Source organism: Saccostrea cucullata, unplaced genomic scaffold, assembly GCF_032062105.1.
Source record: "Saccostrea cucullata isolate Sc308-1 unplaced genomic scaffold, CSIRO_AGI_Scuc_v1 ctg5304, whole genome shotgun sequence".
NCBI lineage: Eukaryota > Metazoa > Mollusca > Bivalvia > Ostreida > Ostreidae > Saccostrea > Saccostrea cuccullata.
The window spans coordinates 12,657-37,167 of record NW_026930226.1 but is presented as its reverse complement, the minus strand read 5'-3'; the positions used below and the strand labels follow the sequence as shown (position 1 = coordinate 37,167).

Sequence of the window (24,511 nt, the reverse complement as noted above, 5' to 3'; positions counted from 1 at the left end):
AGTTCGACTGTATCGACCAGAATTTTCTTTGCTTTTCAATTCAATTCAATTTATTCTCTCAAAACCATGTAAATGGTACATGAGGTACAAAAACATAAAACATATATACATATAATACAGTGGGTCAAGCAGAAGGTGATAATTAAAGAGAAGAGACAATGCTATTAATTTTAGAAATAAATGTACATAATCGTTTCAAAGAATCAACATCATTTTGGCACATGATTTCACAAAACTTGATGATATTTGGATTAGAACAAATGTTTTTGTTTCAAATAAACTTTTCTTAGTTGTTTTAAAGCACTACATTGTAAAATATAATGATACTCATCTCCTATCTGGTTACTACTACATAAGCTAAAAATTCTTTCATTTCTTTGAGTACCATTCCATCTACCTGTTTGAATTGGGAGGTGGTGATTTGTGGTTCTAAACTTAACAAATTTTTTTTTCTAAATTTAAATGATAACAGTGTTAAATATTTTTCGCACTCAAAATTGGTTTTAAAAATTCTATAATTCAAACTTTTTGAAGATTCTTGTACTTCACTATTCCACTTATGAATATATTGATCTTTTAATCTTTGTTTGACTATAGCAGTTATCCATTCTAAATTATAAAAATAATGTTCGTGCTCATACCATATATTTGATAAACCACATCTATCAAAAATCTTTTGTACAAATGTTTTCAGAACATGTGTTCGACAATACCATTTGAGTAAGGAATAAGCGATAATTAAAGAAGTATGTGCATGTATTCTTTTGTAATTATAATGAATAGTGATTTAGTTGCGAATTTCTGATCGCGAAAGTACCGCGAAATTTTAGTACTTTGCTTTAACTCTACAACAAAGTAAAATTTCAAATGATAGAGAACCCTGCATGAGATCTTGTGTCTTTCTTTAGAAAATCATTAATGTACCGTGATCTTATAGCGTTTTTACTATGAACATAAGAAATATCAGAATAGACCAACAGAATTTGTATATACACGTAGTTTTAAGATACATGTATTTCGAAAAAATCAAAATATTTAAGAGCTGAAAAATATTCAAGGCTATAAATAAGAATCAATTAAGAAGCCAAGAAGTAATGCAGTATTGCGAAATCATTTACGGTATTATAGTTTATTTTACAAACATCAAATTAACGAAAATTCGTTCTACCAAGATAATCACATTTATGAAAGTAATTTTTCCCCCAATTTCAATCATTTAATCTCTTCATTTTACGCACCATTCATGTCTATTTTGCTTTTTATGAAATTTCATTTGATATAAATTCCTATTTTTACTTAACAGAATCGCCTGCGTGACGCAGTGGTTAGAGCGTCTGCTCGCGAAGTAAAGAGTCGATCCTAACGTCAAGGGTTCGAATCTCACTGTGGGACGTGGAGACCGGTTCTTCAGATAAGACCGTGTAAATCGAGGTCCCGTGTCACGAGGTCCCGCTGACTCGAACAAGTTCCCTCACTGCTCAATGGCCTTAGTGCCGAGTATAAGAAAAAACTTTGTAGCTCTTCACTGATAAGTGGTGGCGTCTCCATATGAGAGAACGATTCTCAAGAGGACGTTAAACAACATACAATCAATCAATCTTAATGTTTGCAAAGAAGGAAAGCATGTCAGATGACATATCAGATGACTATTGAACACGAAATAATGATAATGATTTGAATATGATTCAAGATAAAAATGTTTGTTCCAAAGCGTGTATATTTACAGCGCTACATGTATTTGATTTTCCTTATTATACCACTGTAACGCTCATTGACATAAAGGTTGTCTCTGGTATCAATGCATAAAGTCCAGGGGCGATATAGATCACGGTTATAAATGCAACAGAGGAACTGTCCGTCTTCATTTAGAATGTGAATACAGTGGTTGTTATAGTCAGCTGTCAGAATATGACTCTGGCTGTCTGTTGTGATGCCGTATGTATAAAATGATCCGTTTGTAGCGGAGGGAGTACCAGTGTATCTAAATCGGAGTTTTCCTGTCTGATTGACCACCACCACTGCATTTGCTCCTTTGTCAGCCACACAGATATCAAAGTTCCTGTTCTCAACGACGTTTGTACTATCAGATGAGTAGAGAGGTTGACCCTCACTATCATACTGAATTGTTTGTTTCTCTGTAAAGTTCGAGTAACGTACAACCTTTGATTGCCTGTCAGATGAATGGTTGCGCATGATAATCAGGAGGTCATCAGAGGAGGTACTACAGACAGAGACAGGGTACCAGTCATATAAAAAACCCCAGCCTTGGGCCCTTTGTTTTTTTACCACTTTACGAATCTGTTCATTTATTACTTCGTATACAGATCGAAAATCTGTATAAATAAGATTTCTACTTCTATTCACTGTTATATTTCTTGCATCTGACCTGGTTTTAATTGATTTAAGCAGTTTACCCTGGATGTTGTAAAGCTTTATGATTTGATTTTCTCCACATGTCCAAATTTCCTCATCACTGAGACAGGTGATACTGTTTAGCCTTTCAAATCGAGTTTGTATGGTTGCAATGCGCTTTGGCTCATCAAGCAGTGGTTTGACTGGAGGACAGCATACAGCTTCTGGCGTCTTCATTGTGTAGCCATGTTCTTCTTTTGTAATGCATAATGTTGATAGGAAACCAAACATTACATGGAGCTCCTCTCTGCTTATCCAATGAGTAGAGAATCTTGGTGGTAAAACATTGACTTTTGGAGGTAGACATCTAAATTCAGAGTTCCTTGAATTGTATTCAGAGATAAGAGACACATCGTCAGAGTCCAGTATTTTTTTCAGTTCAAGCATGTTATGTTTTACATCAGAAGTTATATGTTTGATTTCTTTTTCTTGATTATTTAAAGCAGCTCGATGTTTGTTTTTCATCTCATGGATATTAGATATGTGTTCTTTGGCAATGCTGTGGATTTTATGCTGCACAATTTCTTCTTGTTTAGAGACAGCTGTTGCCAGTTTCTCATAATGTTCTTCAAAGCTTTCCTTTTTAGATTTTAAATCTTTTTCGAATTCTTTATAAACAGGATAGATTGTTTTCTCTAATTCATTTAAGTCCTCTTCTAGAATTTTTCGTTTAAGACATATTTTTTGCAGAGAGTCTGATAAAATATGTCCTTTGTGTTCAACAGAAGAGGAGATGCAGGTAGAACAGACAGGAATATCACATTTCTCACAATAAAGCTCACAACTTTTCTCGCTGTGTTTTGGACATTTTGGGTACTTAAGAGTAGAGGTTCTGTGTTTGTATGGAATAACATTATGTCTTTTGGATGAATCAGAAAGATGCTCCCCAACACAAACATTACAGAGGTTAATCTGACACACTTTACAATGACTATGTAATGCAGCTGTTTGACATAGGTCACAGAGGAGGATGTCTTGGGCACTGTACTGGGGGTTCATAATTGGTATCTTGATCACATGATGAAGGCTTCACTGTGAATAAAACTACGGGGTTTCATTATAACAGTATATCATTATGAAGCTCAATAGTGAAAAGCATTGTATTAACAATTATTAATGTGTAATAAAAGAATTTTATGCATCTTATATTGCATCAGTCTTATCAAGTAATTTTGTCAAAAATTTACAAAACAAATTATCCTTTGAGTTGTTTACGGTGTAGTATTTGTAGTGAAGTAATCAAATATTTAAAATGTATTTACTTTCTTTCGCAATTATAGAAAAAGAAGATAGTAAAACTGTGTGGAGAGTATTTGTTTGTTTGTTTTTAACTTCTTTCTCGATAATTTTTCACTCATATGTAACCGCCACCATTCCGTGACGTGTCTTTCTGGGAGAAAACTTTTCAACGGGACGTTAACAAGATACAATCGATGATTTTTTTTTTTAGATTTTCATAAAATGCTGAAGGTGATCCTAATAATTGACTAAAGGAGCGACCGATGTCTTTGTGGTTGTTTAAGAAAGTACACTGTTTTGTTTTTATTAAGTCTTAAATTTCTGTAATTGTTTATCTAAGGCAGACTTACAGTTACGACTTCTTTTTTAATAAAAAAAAATAGGGTTTAGAAAGTCCTTCTGATTAAGAAACTTATCGATAAACTTTTTCCTGAATTTGTTCCAATCAAAACACAAAAAATCAATGAATGAAATTAAAAATTGAATAATTAATTTTTAGATTTAAAATGCGTTCTTACCTGTAATTCCAATACGTGTCTATCTAGGTATCTAGTTATTTTAAGAATATAAAGCTGAGGATATAAGCAATCTTCCTCTTGTCTTTATTTTGACCTACTGTGTGGACATGTGATTTAAAAACCCTTTAAATTATCTTTGCATCTAAAACCCTTTACAAAATATCTTATTTAAGTTATTTCAACAATGACAAAGTTGAATGACTGTTGTTTTATATTATATACCAATACAATCTTTTCAGAAGTCGTGATACAATCCAGTTTGAACGTTATGTTTCAATGGACAAACAATAATTCAATTTGTTATACCTTGACACTCAACTAATTTTTCATTCCATAAAATTACTTCAAAAATAAATCTAATATGGATTACAGAAGTCTTAAACAGCATGACTATTTTTGAAAATATTGGATGATTAGCTATAAGAGAACACCTACTTTCGAGAAGTCCTTTTCCAAGGATCAAGGTCAAAATATTTATTTTCTTCCAAAAAAAAAAAAAAAAAAAAAAAAAAAGATTGCGAACGCACGCTAATTTTAAATTCTCTTCTATATTGTACATCCATTTAGTTCATTGTAAATAAACTCTTCTGAATGATTACTAAAGGTTCATTTCAAGAAATACATGTGACTTACCACTATCTTTTTTTAATAAGAAAAAAATACAAAAGCTTTAATTAAAAGACAGTTTCATGGTGAATAAAATAAAGCATAAAAATTTATTTCAGTGTCAATAAACTCAAATTTCACTACGATATGTTCAGGTAATGATCAGCAGTGTAACACCCCCCACACCCATCCCCAACTTTATTAATCGGCAATCAACTTACTTGCTGAAGTTTTTATAGTCTGATAAATTATCAATATTATTTTTTATAAAGCTGTCAGAATTAAGAATTTCTATCTAACATACACAGACACACAAATAAGATTATTCAGTTGACCAGAGAGGTGTATTTACGCAGTTGAAAATCATTCTACTACAACACAGGTGTCAAGTGCAGTAGAGCGTGACTAAATCCTATCAAACGTCTCTTCATAGTGAAATTAACAAGATAATCAATCCATGCAAAGCATTTTGTTTTCACATGAGTAGCAAGTTTATGTTGGTAAACTTTTCCCGAGTAATATTAGATTTGGTGCCAAGCGAAGCCATTTTGTACAGGCCCAAAATTATGTGATAATTATACCCTCGTGGTAATATCTACCTGTCAGGTGACAATCTACAGTGAATAGTTTTCAAACATAATACATGTTCATTTCTATATGTATGAAGATGTCATTTTAATGGATTTAAATCAGGATCATTTTAGTTTTGTGGACATTATTGAACATGTGTTCTTGGTGGTAAATTGATAAATTTCTCCTGAAAAGCAAAGAATTCCTTAGAATACAAAGCAGGAAAGAAAGTTTTACGCTTGGATATTCATGTACACTACTTGAGCAATTTAGGCAGATTCCTGCGTATTTGAACATCTTTAAAAAAAAATATTTAGACCTTTTGCTGTGTCCCAATCAGTCAATATCTGTTTAGGAAGAAAAAATTAAATAGTAAGTAAAATTTTATTGTTCTCACTTCTCGATGCGTTAATTCTGATTAAAGTACCAATGTAAATGGTAAATCCTAAATATTCAATAAATTACTAGATATTTCTTAAATTTCACTTTTACTTTTGATTTTAATTTCAAGTTTTATTTAATTTATTCAAGTTTTAATTTTGGCTTAAGTTGAATAATTCAGGAAGAAAGATGGGGGAAAAGAAAGAGATCTCTCTTCCTGTACTAATTTAATATGTAACTGTGAAGATTCTTTGACTATGGAGTACATCAGGTCCATTTTTCATTGTCTGGTGACCTTGCCCAGTGTCCATGATTGTAACCTATCATTGGTAATGATTTGCACAAAAATAATGCAAACAATGGCAGAGTCGCCCAACAATGAAGCTTGGGCTTGGGGTGTACCAATTAAGTGATTTGGTGGCAGCAAAAACCCTTTGTTCGAGGTGTGAAACATTCAATAATTAGAGCTTCTACATGGAATCAAAATCTTAAACGTATGAAAATACCGATAGCCCTGTATTAGGTCACATACTCTCACAGTAAATATTCATAGTGATGATGAATTAATATCGTAAATTACAAAATGTAGCTTTAAGCTTGAATTTTTTTAGCTATGGAAAAACTATTAATTGTGACTAAATTCTTTTAAATTTTCAATCGTCGATCTTGAAAAATAATTACAAATTTGTCTTACAGGACAAAAATATTTTTTCATTAACACAGAGTTAAGCGCATCTAAAAATAATTTGTTTTATTTTTTAAATAAGTAAAATTTACTATCGGTCACACAATTACAAGCGAATGTGTATATTAAAAGACGTGATAGAATCACATTATGTGACAAAATGGCCGCCTACTACAGTGTTAATACGGTTGTGTGGGAGGATTTGGGTGGCCGCGTTACACAGGTGGCCGTTTATTCAAGTTAAAATATAAAGTAAAAATCGGAGGGGGGGGGGGGGCTCAGAGTGGCTGCTGACCGCAAGTGGCCGTTGATTTCTGGTGACCGGTAAGACAAGTTTGACTGTATTACAAATGACACATTAAATTAGCATTTGTGTACCAGGTACTTCTTTATAAAGATTTTTATTTAAAAATTGATAAATATTAGGACACTTTCTCAAAATTATCGGGATCAATCTCATTTATGTTGTGGTAAATTTTATTGATATTAATGCATGACGTTTGACTTTATTTTAAACGTCTACTGCAAAGGGGAATATATTAGAAAAAAGGGGAAAATCGACCAAAAAATCATTCTCTCTCTCTCTCTCTCTCTCTCTCTCTTTCTATTAAACAAATTTTTCAGAACTTTGTAATAGATTGTCAAAAGCCCAAATTCAGGCAGTAATTTACACTGTGAAAGTCTTCAAGTCGGCAATTTCAGACATGAACAAGAGAAACAACAATAATGCACACAGCAAGATTCCTTGTTGTTTGTTGTCGTACTGAACATTCCATACTGATGATTAGATTGAAAGTGATGTTTACATGATAATGTTTTACTCATTATATGGAAATAAGAGATTAAAATAGTAACCATGTGTTCAGTTGCATATCTGTCCTTTGAAGTCCTTTCATCACCACTTACTTACCAATCATCCATGAAATATGTGTACTAAACTAAACTGGTAATATCAATTATTATCCAACATTAACAGCTGAACAAAGACGTTATGAAAATGAGTAAAATTTTGATATCTTATAATACTTTTTTTTATCCAGTTACGTTAAACGTTTCCATTTTATACCCCTGAATGTAAAAGAAAAAGACAAGTAGTTTTTACTCATGAGACAACAAGTACCAGTTGATAAGAAGTCAGATTGTATTGCAATAAACAGAGTTGAGATCGTAGATAGATACATGATTAAATAAAGATCTATGTAAGGAAAAAAAACCCATAGCAAATCTATATAAATACAAAAAACTATAAAACATTCAATAGCAAATCTGTATAAAGACAACAATGAATAGATATTTAGGAATCTGTATTGACAAGTTTCTTTCATGTGAAAATATTGTTTTTAAAAGCATCATACAAAAAGTTAATGCCCGACGTATAATTAAGTTTTTACAGCCTACTGCGGATATATTGAAATTCAGGGGACCATGCAAATTATTTCAATATATCCGTAATTCAATATAAGCGAAATCGTGAAGCCGCCATTTTTCCAAGTTCAATCCCGATTTAAAATAAAGAAGAACAAACCCGAACAAATGAATTTTGTCATCGTTTATCTATAACAGTGAACAGATTACAAAGAATATGAGTCCTTGAAAGTTTAAATATTTTTTTTTATTTGTGTTTCATTGAAAGGACAATCTTCAACCTCATTATTATTTCCCGATCGCATTTATTTACGTTTTGGAGAAAATACAACGGACATAAACCGTTGCGTACTGCTAAACGCTGCTTGTAGTTCATCGTAAGTGTACTCTGGTCAATCCCTTAGTTATTTCGAATTAAGGCATATAAAGTGCCATTTACAGTACGTATTTAATTTCAAAGTTATATTTTTTTCCTAGATCTATGGGGGTTACTATATAAGGTTTAGCTGTTAAGTCTCGATATGTCCGTTAATATATATATGGACGCAAAGAATTTAACAGTGAAAAATATTATTTCGTTAGAACATGCAACATAAAAACACATAAGGTGAAAACTTAATTATTCACACCTTTGTATATCAACTGGTCAATCAAGCATAATTACTGTCACCAACCGTAACGACAGCCGCCAAGGAGTACTTCAGTATAACCGTTATGAAAACAACTCATTATCACCTGTGGGGACTGAGCAGTGGCTTCAATATAAGCGAAATTTCAATATATCCGATTTCAATATAACCGTTATTTTAATGCAAAGAATATGAGAGGCAAAAACTGGGGATTTATTTCTATTTCAAAATAAGCGGAATTTCAAAATAAGCGAGTTCTATATAAGTGGAGTAAGCTGTATATAGAAATGCATCTTGTCTTAGTACACAGTCTAGAGAGACCCTATGTTCTGCCTTGAAACAATGTTATTTTGACTATGCCTGTTCTTCTTGGTATTGTGGAATAAACAAGCAACTTAAACACAGATTACATGTAAAAGTAACCCAGAACAAAGTAGTACGGTTCATTTAAACCTTGGTCCTAAAGAGAGTAGTTCTATTAATATTTTAACTCTACAAATATGAGGATAGAGCTAAACAAATAAGATTAAACCATGTTTTTAATATACATCATGGTAATGCACGAGCTTATCCCCATGATCACTTTGTACTAAATAATAATAATTCAAGAAGTGCAAAAAAATAAAATTTTATTATACCAAAGACAAAAGGGAAAGCGTCTTCATGTTTTATTCTATAATGCTACTAAAGACTGGAATACATTGCCACTTGAGACCAAAGAGATGAATACAAAACAAAGTTTTAAGAAAGCTGTAAAATATTGCTTATTTTTCGTTTACTAAAATGGCTGTTATTTGAGGACCCCATTGAAAATAAGGTCTTCATGGGCTATCCTTAGGTAATTTCTATCATCTGTATGTCATGCAACTTATTTAATAATAATAACCTGACTGTATATGTTCAATTAGATCTTTGTTTAGTAGCATAGTGATAAGATAATGTGTTTTTCTCTTAGTAGATTTATCTGTAATGTTTTAAATGTGAATCATGACATTCTGTGATATTTTTACCTGAATAAAATGAAATGAAATGAAAAATACCATAGATTATACCATAGCAGATCTGTATAAAGACAACAATACCATATACACATTAAATATATATACCATAGATCATTGCATAGCAATTTATATGAAATCAATATTATTGCAAGACATTTTCTAATGCTGAGTTTAAAATCCCAAATATTCTTTTAAGAGGAATACTTGCTTAATATAATATGGTCTCCATGTATATGTAATAACCTTTTGACCAAATGATCTTGTTAGTGTGCTGTCTCTGGTTAGATTGACATTTTGACCATTTGACCTCACTAACCTGACTGAGCCTTCAATCCCTATTTAAATTGACTTAGTGACCTAGGCTCATTTTATTTATCTTTCAACCCTGTAACTCTCCGGTCTGTGTGTTAGATTTACCGTTTTTCAGTTTAACCTGTTGATGCTGAGACCATCTATCATCTGATTAAATCTTCATTCATATTTAGATTGACCTTTCGACTCTTTGACCTTCTATCCCCTGATTAAGTCTACAGTTCCAATTTAGACAATGACAATTAAATATGGCGGAAGATTTTTGGTGATTAAGAGCAGCCAAATATTCCTGAACTCAATGCAGTAAGTGAGTTTATGCATTTAGACACTTGTTACACCAGTTCAGGCCATTTGATCAACTAAGATTTAGTGCAAGGAAGCAACGACAATGAGTATCAACTGCACACACCTGACTCACAGTGCAACTATCAAAGTTTCGATCTCGAGAGGGACGTTAAACTACATACAATTAATCAATCAATCAATCAGTCAATCAAAGTTTCGACGATTGTCGAAATTTTAGCAGCTTTGCCATGAACAACCTTAAAAATGCGCTAATTCCTGAATTCCACTAAGAAATCATTTACTAATACAAAATAAGGCATGAACATGTGTAGTGCTAATTCATGTCTACACTAAAAACTCTATACCCCTTGATTCCGCGAAATTTTGAATACACCAATTCATGTACATGTACAGTATGCTAAAAAAAAAAACAGAGAACCAATAAAGAATGGACCTAAAAATATTCCCTCCGAAGTAACAATGGTATCCAAAATGCTAATCATGGAGTTAAGATCTACAATTTAGAATTTATTTCAGAAAGTTAGTGATTTGGAAAACATTCAGTCAAAATTTGAAAAATCTATTCAGTGTGTGAACAAATCAGTATCCGATTTGAAATTACTGAACTCCTCATGCACTCAAGGTTGAATTGAAAAACTTCGAGCCGAATACAATTCTCATGCAGAATCTTGCGATGCATTCCGAAAAACTTCAAAGTTACAGATTAAATATCTCTAAGGTCTTAACTCTACAGAAAGCCAAGTAAAAGATAACAAAATGAGCAGTGAAATCAAGTGTTTATTCAAAACGTGCAGTAATCTACAAAAGCTCGTTTCCGCGAAAATAATTGCAGAAGCCGCCCACGCGTATCCTCCACGCCAGTGCGTCACACAAAGTGTACAGGTTGACTTGTAAAGCAGTACTTCATACCTGAATGAACATGACGTACAGTCTGGTTATCTGGACAAGGACAGCACGGGGGAAGACAGGAACACACGGTCAAATCCACTTGCTACATTAACTTAATTCATCCAAAATTCCCCACGAAAACAAGTAACAAACCTGCACAGCCGGCGAAAAATGACGCACTATGCATCAGTAGTAAGGACCCAGGCTCAGCTGATGGTTTCCTAAGAGTGAAGCAGCTGCAGAAAATGACAGTATTCGCGACTGGAGGAAAATCTGTGAAGAGCAGACACCCGAGGAAGACTGGGATTCCCATTATAAAAATGAAAACAAATAAAATGACTCTATTAATCATTTTGTTAAAATCATATATATTGTTTTGTTGTTATTGTTCTAATCATCATTTCCAATGTTTAAAAAATCAACATGGAATATCAGAGGTATCATCTACCTTACCAGTCTGTGCTGTACTAGACAAAACTCAGTGTGATGTTGCCATGTTATCTGAACATGGATATAACAGTTATTTCACAACTGTTCTTGATAGTATTTACTTTAGTATCTATTTTAGTTTTGTTAAACTTCATACTAATAATCAACCGCATGCATCTTTATCTCCTGTGTGCAGTAAAGGGGGAATACTTCTCCTAATCAAAAAAGATTTAAGATTCTCTATAAATCAAATAGGAGATATTCAAACAGAATGTCTTGCTGGTATACAAGTCAGGTTGCATCAAAACACCCATATTTATGTTTTGGTGTTCATTTGCCTTATGACAGCGACATTAATCATCATAGGTACATTGAAGATATTATGTAAGGTTTTTACGAGTATTACTCTCGGTATGGCGATGTTATTTTTGCTTGCGATTTCAATGCGTTTACTTTGTGAATTACACACAAATGATGCCAATCATTTATTTTTTGAAAACTTGTAGATCAACTCATCTATCCTATTTTCCTGTTCAGGGCGTATTGTTCACTTTTGTACCAACTCAAACGATGTTAGATTACATTCTTTTTCATCACGATATGTCAGTCCGAGATTCGCAAAGAAAGATCAGTTTATAAGCATCCGATCAATTACCTGTAGTCTGCACTCTACATTTTCAAACTAAGCGAATTATCTTGCAAGACTCTACTAGTTTACTCCTAGCAAAGCATAAAAGCTAGCACAGAGGCTATGACGAAATACAAACTGCGCACCGACGCTGAACTACTGACGTTCACTCACCTAATGATACTGAACAGTTCAATCAAACAGGGATCGATATTCTAACGTCTCCATTCATTGTATTCCTACATCTAATTAAAAACCCACATACAGTGTACTAAAACTGATTTGGCGAACACTGTCAAATAATTTCATGCAACAGAAATGCCTATGATAAGGTATACAACACGTTCACCAGTCAACATACCACGAAATAGAAGAAGATGCTGCACTTGACATGCCGCTATTCTGGAAATCAAGCAAAGACGCCTAAGATCATCCAGAATTTTTCCTGAGATCCGTGAAGCTTACGGGGAAATCTGCTCTGAACCAGACAGGATAACAAATGACTTCACCGATTTCTACGAAAATATCTATAAAAACAGCGAGAATAAAAATTCGACGATCAGTTTAAAGACATGGTAATCTCAGAATACATGCGCAAAGTGTGGCAACACCGATAGCTCCACCTTCATTTCCCACATAATATAATGACGTCATTACTGCCATATTCTCTTTCAAGCGTAGGGAAGCTCCAGATATTGCCACACTCTCCAACGCATCGATCGAACTGAGGTTGACCCAGACTTTTTAAGATTCAATGCTGTATTTTGTATATCAAAACCTTTCAACATGTGGAACATTGCAGATTATTTCAACGAAATTCGAAACTTCAAATTTATCTGCAAACTTATTAAATCTAAACCCGCTCAAAATCCGTTTACATGCATGTCACGCGGCTACCCTATTACAGGCAGTTTTCACTGCAACAATATCTTGTCCAGCCTTCTTGATTCAACATAACAGGGTGGAACTCTCTCTCTCTCAGAATCGTTTTACGTTCACTTTGAACTGAAGATGAGTTATTAAATATTCTTCTTGGAGGACCACCACTTACACTCTTGTCCGCAGAAAAAAGAAATTAATTTAAAAAACTGAAATACGTACACATCGTCTCCTTCTGTGCACTCTACAACAGACAATGCAATCACAGATTTGTAAATGAATACCCCCCCCCTCCCTCCTTGCTTGATTTGGCTATCCGTTACAGAAAATAGTGTATAATATATGTAAAATTTTATTTTTACAGTTTTCGCGTATTTTTGTTTTATCATTATTTTTTTTCTTTCTATTTTTTTTTTACTTACAATATGTATTCCTTTTTTTCTTCTCACATTGTGATTGAGTTATAATTTATATGATTGTCATGTCAAAAATCTCTAATAGAGGAAATGAAAGATGAACGAACTGGAACATTGTAACAAGTAAAATTACAGACTGATTTGTCAATTAAACATTTAAAAAGAGTGATAGGAGAATCATTTTTTTTTGACAATTGACCTTTTAACAAATAAAATAAACTAAGGCTTAAATTGACAAAAAGGAGTCGTTTTTCCAAAGATGAGACTTGATCCAGTGCTAAGGTCATTTTAGAAATATTCAAGGTCTAAAGACTACAACTGTATTCAAATATATTTCAATTACATTGCTATAATTGAAACATTTAAGTAGACAAAATTTGTGTCTGAAAGATATTTTCTAAATGTAACATAGGAAAATGTGAACTAGATAAGCTTATAAAATATTTACAATGCAGATGTTTTTGTATATAAAATTAATGGAAATTCAGGTATTGTATTTAAACCACCATAACAATATGCAAAAGGTGAAAGGAAAAAGCATGCAAATTATTTTGACTAAATTTTATTTTTTTCCTCAATATGCTTTAATATCTTTTTTTCATTTACAGTGGCTGTTTGCAGTAAAATATACCTTTTTAAAAATTACATGTAAGGAGTGTTCAGAAAGTTCGTTCGGGGATGAAATATTTTCAAAAATTTCAAAGTACTGCTTAACTAAAGAGATGAATTTTCAAGTTTGACAAAATCACAAGAACGTGCTTTAGATTTAAAGCAATTCACTTCTAGCAGGGAACTATAGAATTTTTCCTTCAAATGGTTATATATATACATAACATCTTTAAAGAAGCCGAATTATAGAAATGCCTGTCATATTTAATGAAAATAAAGGATAATTTACATTTACACAATGTACTTCTGTTTCTTAATAGCTTATCTGCAAGATGATGAGCGTAGGTATAAGAACGACAGATCACTTTTCAAAAGAAAAGGGCCCCGTGGGGATCCGGGTTAGAATAGGTCCTCAGTACCCCTTGCTTGTCGTAAAAGGCGACTAAATGGGGTGGTCCTTCGGATGAGACCGTATAAACCAAGACCCCGTGTCGCAACAGGTGTGGCACGATAAAGATCCCTCCCTGCTCAAAGGCCCCGAGTGCCGAGCATAGGCCCTAAATTTGCAGCCCTTCACCGGCAATGGTGACGTCTCCATATCAGTGAAATACTGTAGATCACTTAATTTTCGCGACACCTTTCTTTCGCGAGATAGTCAATGACTCTTTATTAGCGAGACAAAATTTTCACGAATTGTGGTCATTGCTCTATATAATCTTAAGGAATTCTATTATACGCGAGAATGAAATTTTCGCGAGCATACCGTCTCGCGTAATTACGCGAAAATAAAGTTCCCGCGAATAAAAAGTGATTTACAGTATTCTGGAGAGGGACGTTAAACAGTATATAATCAATCAATCAAAAGAAAAGGTTTGTCATTTTGAAGTTTTCACAGATATGATAATTTTTGCAAAGTATTTGGAAGGATGTTTTGACCTGTGTGATTAATTTATGTCACACATATGCGGCATCACTTACTTTTATAAACAGGCACCGTCTGTTTTGATGCCTGTCACCCCTTATTGATTAAACAAAAGACAGTTAAAAGCTTATCAGCAGCAAGAATGGACTTTATTAACACGAAATATCACAAATTGTAAATATCTTATCGTCATATTTCTTTTCGAAAATAAAATAAAAATATGGAACTAACTTCCATAACACCCTTTAATAAAAGGTATTGTGCTTAATGAGATTTGCTCCACACCATCCTGGAAGGATTTATTAATTCTTTAAGTTTTTGACAAGAATTTACTACGCAGATATATAGATTTATATAGAATATATTTTATAGAACTGTTGCCCAAAACACAGGCACACTTTCCTCGTATTTATCGGATTTATGACTATGTATAGTTTCCAAATCTTCTAATGCATGGATAAACATTTACCCTACTAAATTAATTAGTGAGAATGAATATTCATTTTGTTAATTAAAGTTATTCTCTATATCTTTGTTTTTCAGAAGAAAACAAAGAAGTCCAAGTGCCAAATAGATGATTTTCAAAGGGAGAAGGATATTGTGATCTTTTTTATATTCAAACTGTGACAAATCTTCTCTGTAAGGAAGACTTTTATTGACTGTGTGGATGTTAAAGACCAGTTCATGGGTTACATTAATGAAAAAGTTTAAATTAATTAAAACTGTAGGAAGTATAATGGTTTTGATATTGTAAAAATAATTTCTTAATGCTTTAAAAGATTTGTTAGAAATGTTCTGAAAACGTTTTTAAAAATGTCTTGAAAACGTTTTCAAAAATGTTTTCAAAACATTACAGGACAATGTTTATAAAAAAACGTTATGATAACGTTTAGAAAACATACAAAATAACTTTGTAATAACATTTAAGAAAATGTTTTAATAACATTTTGAAAACGTTTTTATAACGTTTTGATAACGTTATTGTGCGACTGAGGTTTAAATTCATGGCCATAACAAAATTATTTTTTTGTATATCTATTTCAAAAAATTAAGTGGTAGATCAATATACGAGGGTTGTTCGAAAAGTTCGTGGACTACTGTCATATCTTTTTTATTTGACGTCATATGTTATCCAAATTTCGTAGAAACATTTTAACAATAAATCCAAAGGATATGAATTAAATTTTTTTTAAATACCACGATTTTTTCAAAACTTATCCAGAATTTAAAAATGCAAAAATCGTATCGCGGAGCAGGTCAAAATTTAGTAAGTTACGAACAAACACTATATAATGTCTGAAGTCATATTCTCTGTAAAATGATGCAAAAAGGAAAAACAACCGAGAAATCCAAATTTAGAATTGATAAATCGATTTCTATTCCAAATCATGGCTTAATATTTTGCTTTGTTGAAAAGAAATCAACTTGAGAAGATAGGCAGTCCTCGTTAAAAACGACAAAAACGATGACGTTTTAGAACGTCACGGAGCAGCCGATAACGATACAATTTTGTCTTTTACTCAGGAAAAATCTTGAATAAACTAAAAAATACTGAAGGAATCAAGAAAATATGTCACAAGCGAGTTGTACATGTGTGTACAAATCGTATAGGCAGTATTTGAGTGACAGAGACTTTGTATGAGGTGAGGACAATCTGCGAAGAAAAACGTTTATCTGTAAAAATCTTAACAAAAACTTTAAAAAGTTCGAACGTCAAGTAAAGACATGGGTGCTTTAGAGTTGCCTACCCTGTGAAAGCAAAGTTAAGTAATAAAAGAAATTAAAACCATAACAGAGGAAATAATACACCGAAAGCAATTCTTAAAAAATGAATTTCAAGTATTAGAAAAGGGATCAATGATTGGGCATTCGATTACACTTTGTGAAATGTATAGGAATAGTATATAAATTTTAGAAATTCTCGACACTATATTGTGACGTTACATTGTCGTTAAGGGTGCTCCGCGGGTACAAAACATGCTGATTTTAAAATGACGTAGATTGATTTCTGTTAAATGGAATGGAATGAAACATCACACATCAGCAAAACAAATGTTTTTACATATTACATTATCCTTATTTTGAATTTCTAATGAGTTATATAACGAAGATTGACATCGTCCACGAACTTTTCGAACAACCCTCGTACTTCCCTAATGGTTGATTATGATATCAAAAGAAATAACATTTCCAGAACAGATGTCATAAGACAAAGTCAGGGTTGTAAAGTTTAAAGAAACTTCTCAAGAAAATCTGATTATTCAATGTTTGATAGTATCTAGAGGACATGCTTGGTATACAGCTGCTTATGTCCAAGAAATATTAATCCCACTTAAGGACATTTAAGATAGTAATAGTTAATAAAAAAAAGGATATTTTTCTATTTTGCATTTCAATTACCTTATAGATTGTTTACTCTAACATTTGTATTTTCAGTTTTACTACAATTGTACCAAAAATGCCTCAACAGAATCCTCATGCTTAAAAAATTTTATGTGACGAGAACCGGACAAAGAAGACAGACAAAGATCAATGGTTTCAGTTTTCAATGTAGAAGTTGGTGTCACAAATGTCTTTATTAGTCCCCTCCCGGTGAAACCGGGGGGGGGGGGACTATAAGTTTCCTCTGCGTCCGTCCATCCGTCCATCAGTCTGTCTGTCCGTCCGTCCCTCTAGCTGTCCGTCCGTCCGTTTGTCTGTTACGCTTTGGGGTACCTATATCTTATCCGTAACTCCTCTTATATACAACTGAGTGAAATTTAATGAAACTCTCGCAGAGTTCTTAATTACAAATTGCCATTTTGCACCTCCTATTTCACTTTTTGATCCGACTCGTATATCCGGCCAGAGAAATACATCGACTTTGCACTTATAATCATTTGGGAGGCGGGGGTATCATTAAGCGACCTCATTATGCTCACAGTACCTCTAGTTTTTTATTGGACAGACATCATCTATTTATAATATGAATCTGTACCACAAAAGCCCAATATGTCGACTAAATGCAGCTCACCCCCAGAACACATTAGGGGCCAACCGTTTGATTTTTCTCGCACTGAAACGAGAAAAGATAAAATAGCATGTCATAACATGAAACAAATACTTTAAGAAAATCTTTTAAGATAAAATGCATACAAGGGGCAAATTAAGAATTATAATATTTGCAATTCAATACTATTTTCAACAATAACAACAAAAAAAATCCAAAAAGAAGAACTATTTACATGTACATCATGACCCCTCTATCTCCTTTCGGCCCATCGGGATACCTCGCACTGAAAGGAAAAAAATAATATATAGATCATTACACAAAAAAGATGGGTTATTTCCAATTTGAAATTCAATTGTCGTTTTTAACATAAACATCATCAACACACACTCAATAATAATAATAATAATAATAATAATAATAATAATAATAATAATAATACAAAAAAAATTAAATCATGACCCCTCTATCTTGTTTTGGCCCCTGGGAATCCCTTGTAAAGAATTTGAAAATTGTATTACAAATAAAAAGGGAGTATTTCTATTTTGAAGTTCAGTTCTCTTTTTAAAAAACAAAACAAACAAACAAGAATGATGAGATAAAATATTTACATCATGACCCCTGTATCTTGTTTTGACATATCGGAATCCCTCTTACTGAAAGAAAAAATAAAGTGATAATTAAGTGTCATTACTCAAAAACATAAATTATATCCATTTTGAACTTTTTTTTAAGTAAGTAATACTTATAAGAAAGAAAAGCTATATTCATGAAACAATAAGAATTTTATTTTCTATATTCCTTTATTTATAATTTGATAGTGAAAAAGAAAGAAAAAAATCCAACAACATAAAAGGATCTTTTTAATTACATAACGAAGAATCGGTCATCTAACCAATCAGTTCCACGTCTCCTCCCTTGTGTTAGATTCAGCGATAAAAGAACCTTGGGAGAAAAAATGAAATACATTCATGAAAATTAAGATGTTTTAATAAGCATTTAATAAATCATATTGTTTATATATTAAGATCAATTACTTTCAACATAGGATACTTTTCTTATTCCTGTAAGAAAATTGTTAAATACAAGAGACTGTGCATAAAAAGAAAAAAAAACAGTTACTTACGTTTGGAAAAAATAATGTATATAATGAATTAATTTACTTATTCCTGATTAAATATATTGCTAAGCATGATTTATTCTACTAAAAACTGTACAAGTAACGTTTAATAATCACTTCTTACTATCAAACTTCCAAGGCCAGATCACTATTACGAGGACAATTATTTAAATAATTCGATGATTCAAATACCTTTTGACATTTTTAAGAAAGGTGAATAGACATTTGTGCTAGTAAATTATTAAATTTTATAAGTATTAAATCTAATTAAAAAAATAAGAGTACATGTGAATACTATGCAAAGAGCCAGCGAATGGACAAATTCAATAAAATGTAATGAATAACGAATTCAAAGTATAATCTAAACCATGTTATTCAAAACGTGTGTTATTGCAGTGACATATTGAAAAAGGTTTTGATCAAATGTTAGCAGATTAACAAAGATAAATCTCTTCATTGTCTATCTTCAGAAACAATTAGATATGAAGTATTAAACGATACTACATTTACCTTGACTACACCGTAGTTGTTGACGACATATAGATCATGTAGATATTAGGCTTAGTATTGTTATTTCAGATTATAAATAATTATCTGTATATGGACTTTGATAAACGAAAAAATGCCAATGTTTGAGACTTAATGAGATACAAGTTTGGCTTTCAAGAAAGCCTTAAATGTCATCTCTTTGGCTTCATTTATTTCACAGAATAAACAGTGATGTGTAACTTTTTTCTTCAGCTATTGCATACATGTTTATTTCTATTCCTCCATGGAAGGGGAGTGGTAGTTTACCTGGACAATTTTAGATTGGGAAAAAGAGTAACGATCATACTCCAAAACCCTATGTTGTGGATAGGAAGGAAACATTTTAACAAATTTATTTTGGGTGTACATGATTTTACATAAACAAACAGTGTAGATAAAGGAGGGGCTTACAGTGAACAAATACAACAGTTCAAGATAACCAAAAAGGTTAGGGCACATATTTGTAGATCTGATTTTCTTGAATTATCTTTAAAATACCATGATTCATATGTTTCTAAAGCATTTCACACTGAAATATACGTAAATAATCTTTTTAAAAAATCTGGAAATTATCAAAACTTTAAAGTTTTTGACACGTTTCATGGACATATATCTCACACTTTCACAAAGTAAATTTAATCCATACTATTTAAGGTACATCGATACTCGGATAAGAGAGAAAACTCTTAATGACTAAAGTGTCTATTATCCATTTATAAATTTGTCAAGTTGAACAGTCTTTTTCTAAATTTTGCCCCAAAAGCCATGCAATAATTGTTTGAATTTAATTTCACATTTCCATGTCCTTTGGATAATCATAAGAAAAATATATTTTTTCAATGTAAAAAAATTGTCTGTCTTGAAAAAAATAATAAACTGCTTGATTACGTGTTATCATTATGCTATTTTAAGAGAAAATATTTCATAAAATAGCGATCATCAATTCGATGTTTAACTTTATGAATGGTACCTCCTTTCTTTTACATGTACAAATGTATAGCAGTAAATAAAACATAATTGTTTGATCAACAAAACGAAATTCAAATTTAGCCAAATAACTTACCGTTAAACAAATGTAGAACTTTATCATCATGGCCCTTGGCTTTCGAAATAGCACGCTTACAATTGCTGTATGTATATATACCCTGCTACGTTCATCGAAAATAGGGAAAATTACTCTTTCACTATATTTGGAAATTTTCTGAAAAGGGAAGGTTGTTTATTTAAAAAATGATATATAATGTTTAAAAAAATAGAAATAGTGAAGATCGTCAATACGTGGTTTTGATCTTTCCAGATAAGAAACATCTGTTCCGTGTAGATTACAACATGCATTTAAAAAATAGCATTTCATGATAAATTAGTGTTCAGAATACAACATATGGAAAATGACACATCAGAAAATGTTTCTTCCTTTCCTAGAACAACAATGAAAAAATTAAAGATTTTCTCCTCGTGCAAAAATTAACAGTTGCGACAGTCCCTGAAACGTTCTACTTTCCCATCTGAACGGTGAACGAACGCTGAACGAATGCAGAGCGAACCTTGAGTGAACGATGTGCGAAAGCTGAACGCAATTTGGTGAACGAAGTGTGAACGGTGAGTGAACGCAGATCGCAAACGCAAGTGCAACGTGAACAGTGAACGAACGGTGAACGCAAGATAAACGATATATTTGGAATGCCTCAGATATTTTCCTTGCATTGAAATAATTCAATTATTCTATAATTTAATTTCAGGTGCTTCAAAATAAATAAACAATAGAGAAATAAATAAATAAATAAATAATCAAAACATTTTTGTACATATACATGAATGTACCTATGTTTTAAATCGATATTTTATAACACGATTTTAATTGCCGTAAAACATGAGCATTTGTTACCGAAAGCGTGCAGTTAAGATATAAAATTTATTTATATAAAATTTATTTATATATAATTTATTTATATATAATAATATATATGCTTATTCTTTTCACTAATAAAATAATGTGGACTTTAGAAGATAAATCTACTACTTATAGAATGAATTAATTACATTGTACCCGGTTGAAACAACCATACATGTATTTCCGTTGCAAGGCGATTCTGAGTAAAATAACGGATTTATTTAAAAATTAACAATTGTCTGTTGACGTATTGCATACATGTAAAAACACTCGTATTTTAAAATACTAATGCAAAATATTCTATATTTATGTGACATTTTTATTGCTCTATGATGATCATTTAGCTAACTTCTACATGTATCTGTAGACATTTCCCGGCCGTGATTATACTCGGTTAAGATAACGGAAAGAGGCAGTGAAATTATTTGTAATCATAGATGAAATTTTCAATACTAAATAAGCAATGTCCTGTCATTGTTTTTATTAAACAGAGAAACGTACGAGAGAGAGAGAGAGAGAGAGAGAGAGAGAGAGAGAGAGAGAGAGAGAGAGAGAGAGAGAGAGAGAGAGAGAGAGAGAGAGAGAGATACCCCCTCGATTCTCAGATATCTGTTTTATCAAATAAAAATTCTTATTATTTTTCCCAGATATTCCAAGCAGTAAAGTTAATCAAATTTTTAATGCCCTGTTCAAAAGACAAATTTAATTCGCAGTAAATTAATGCGAAGTAAACTAATGCGATTCAAACTAATGCGCATTAAATTGCGTTCACACGACAGCTAATGCAAAGTAAACTAATGCGAATTAAAATTTTACTTCGACAGTCAGGCGTGAGGTTGTTATGACGTCATTTGAAAATCACGTCACCTTATGCAGAAGCAGATGCATTTGACATAATGTCACAGTGTCTGGAGACATATTTTAGTGATAAACACATTTTTTCTTAGTTTTTCACTCAAAAATAGCACAAGTACTTAAAGCTGACCACCGACAAGACGCATTTGACTTAATTTTGCCATTACGCATGCCCCAAAATTTAATTCGAATTAGCTTCGCTTAGCGTTCACACGGAGCTAATGCGAAGTAATTTAATGCGCAGTAAACTAATGCGAAGTAAACTAATTCGCATTAAATTCTCCGTGTGAACGCTAAGCGAAGCTAATTCGCAGTAAACTTACGTTTAATTCGAATTAAACTCTCCGTGTGAACAGGGCATAAGATTAACAAATCAGTTTGACAGTAATCATCGGCTTCTATTTTCCTTCATCAAGTTCACAGGGTTCACGGGAAGTCCACGTGCTTGTCCTGTCGATCAAAATAATTCGACAGAGTGGAAGTGTAAAATCGCGTTTCACCGAACATACTTAAGGCAAAGAGTCGCTTTCCAAGGATTTCCAAGAAGTTTTAATATTTTTCCCAATCATTTCTAGATCTGATTTTTTGCATTCCTGTAGAAAATAAATAAATACATAATGGGAATATATACTTGGAAGGATTCAGTTTGAAATTGAAATTGAAACATATTCCCTGTCAATTTAAAATACTACTGTCGACACATGTCTATTCTAAAATACTTTTGTTTAATGACTGTTTCATGTTGGTTTTAAGGTTGTACAACATCAGGTCTAACGTTCAATTGAAATCGCAAGAGTTATCTCCCCCAATGTGTTGTACGTCTTTAAGACTGATTTTCTTTGGTTACAATACACATTAAATATTAACTAAAATATACGAAAATATTCACTAAGAATTTTAGTTTAGGGAAAATGCACGGGGGGGGGGGGGCAACGTCGCAAACCACGGCCAAAATGTACGCTCTTCTCCCATCTGGCCGTGGTTGAACGAGAATAAAATTCTTCGTAGCTCATTAAGATATTGATCAATGCGAGTAAAGCATAGTCGGATGATGAACTTTATCGCGACCTTTCAATATCCAATCGCAGCATAAGAAATAGTTCTTGTATACTGTTAACGTCCGCTGTGGATTTCAATTGCGATCGAAACAAAACTTGCCACTGACTGAATATGACGTCACAAAAAAGGGCATAAATATCAAGTTTACGGCACGTTTTTGTGATCAAGCAGCCACGGGTAGGAGAGAGCTATATATGCAGACTCCGGACTGTGGCTTGAGATGTAGGAGAGAGCTATATATGCTGATTCAGGACCGTGGCTTCAGACGATGAGGGGGGAGGGGGGTCTTAATTATACTGAATGGCAAACATATATTTATGTACGGTAAAGGAATGAATTTTCCTTCCACTATAATAGACCTAACGTAAAGTACCAAAAATTCGATAGTATTACATTTTAAACAGTTGGTCTTTTCTAAAATTTAAAATCACACAATCAATTTAATTAGCTCTAAAGATATTTAATTAACTGAATATCTGCAGTACTGTTCATAATTCTTAGACCTACGTGTAGTTTAAAATACGTGTTACTGTAGAAATAACTTTTTGTATATTCTTGTCTTGTAAAAGACTTGGATTCATTATTATCAATCCATTAATGATTTGTCGTCTTTTACATAACAACAAATTGTTGTCGTGCATGAAACATTTGTACATTGCCCTTTTTTTTAAATTTAATATTTTAGCATGGTTCTACGTACACGTAGGTACTGAATGTATTATTTTACAGGGAAATTCATAAATAAAGTAAAAGCTGAGTTATAATAATGAAATTTAAATATCATAGATAATTTTTGCAATGAAATAACTATTTTTCAAACGTTTTGAACGAAAGCCGAACGAACGGAAAAAAAACGTTTCAGTGACTATAAAGTTAAATAATTAAATGATTTTTTTTTATCAAGAATGAGCTTATTTAAAAAAAGCGATTAACTTTTTTCGATGCATTTTAATCAAGGTCAATAAACAAATGGTTGCCTATTTATAGATTCTTATGTCTTCTGGCACAACTTTAGGAGATTTGGAAATGGAAATATCCAAATAATTGTTACAGAAGGCTTTTTTAAACTTGATGTTTTTTTTCAATTATCAGTTTACTTAAAATGTTTCGTGATATTTTAAAAAAAATGTCCAAGGATAGGACAACCATATTTTCTTTCCCCTTAAATCAGTGAGTAAATATAATAAATACAGATTGAATTAATCAACATTGGTAAATCTATTACAACTTGTCTAAATGTTATTTAGCTGGATTCACAAATGGCAGAACTATAT

At 32.2% G+C, this 24,511-nt stretch overlaps 1 protein-coding gene and 1 long non-coding RNA gene across 2 annotated transcripts; both read right to left on the bottom strand.

Annotated features, from left to right (window-relative positions):
• Positions 1-1,728: 1,728 nt before the first annotated feature.
• Positions 1,729-3,411, bottom strand: LOC134283311 (uncharacterized). The gene has a single exon (XM_062765769.1). The coding sequence runs from the start codon at positions 3,409-3,411 to the stop codon at positions 1,729-1,731; it is 1,683 nt and encodes a 560-aa protein (XP_062621753.1).
• Positions 3,412-17,732: 14,321 nt separating this feature from the next.
• LOC134283310 (uncharacterized) lies at positions 17,733-18,730 on the bottom strand. The gene is made up of 4 exons (XR_009995455.1): positions 18,656-18,730; positions 18,396-18,440; positions 18,020-18,070; positions 17,733-17,850 (listed from the first exon to the last, which is right to left on the bottom strand). It is a non-coding gene; the product is annotated as an uncharacterized LOC134283310 (long non-coding RNA).
• Between the last annotated feature and the right edge of the window lie 5,781 nt (positions 18,731-24,511).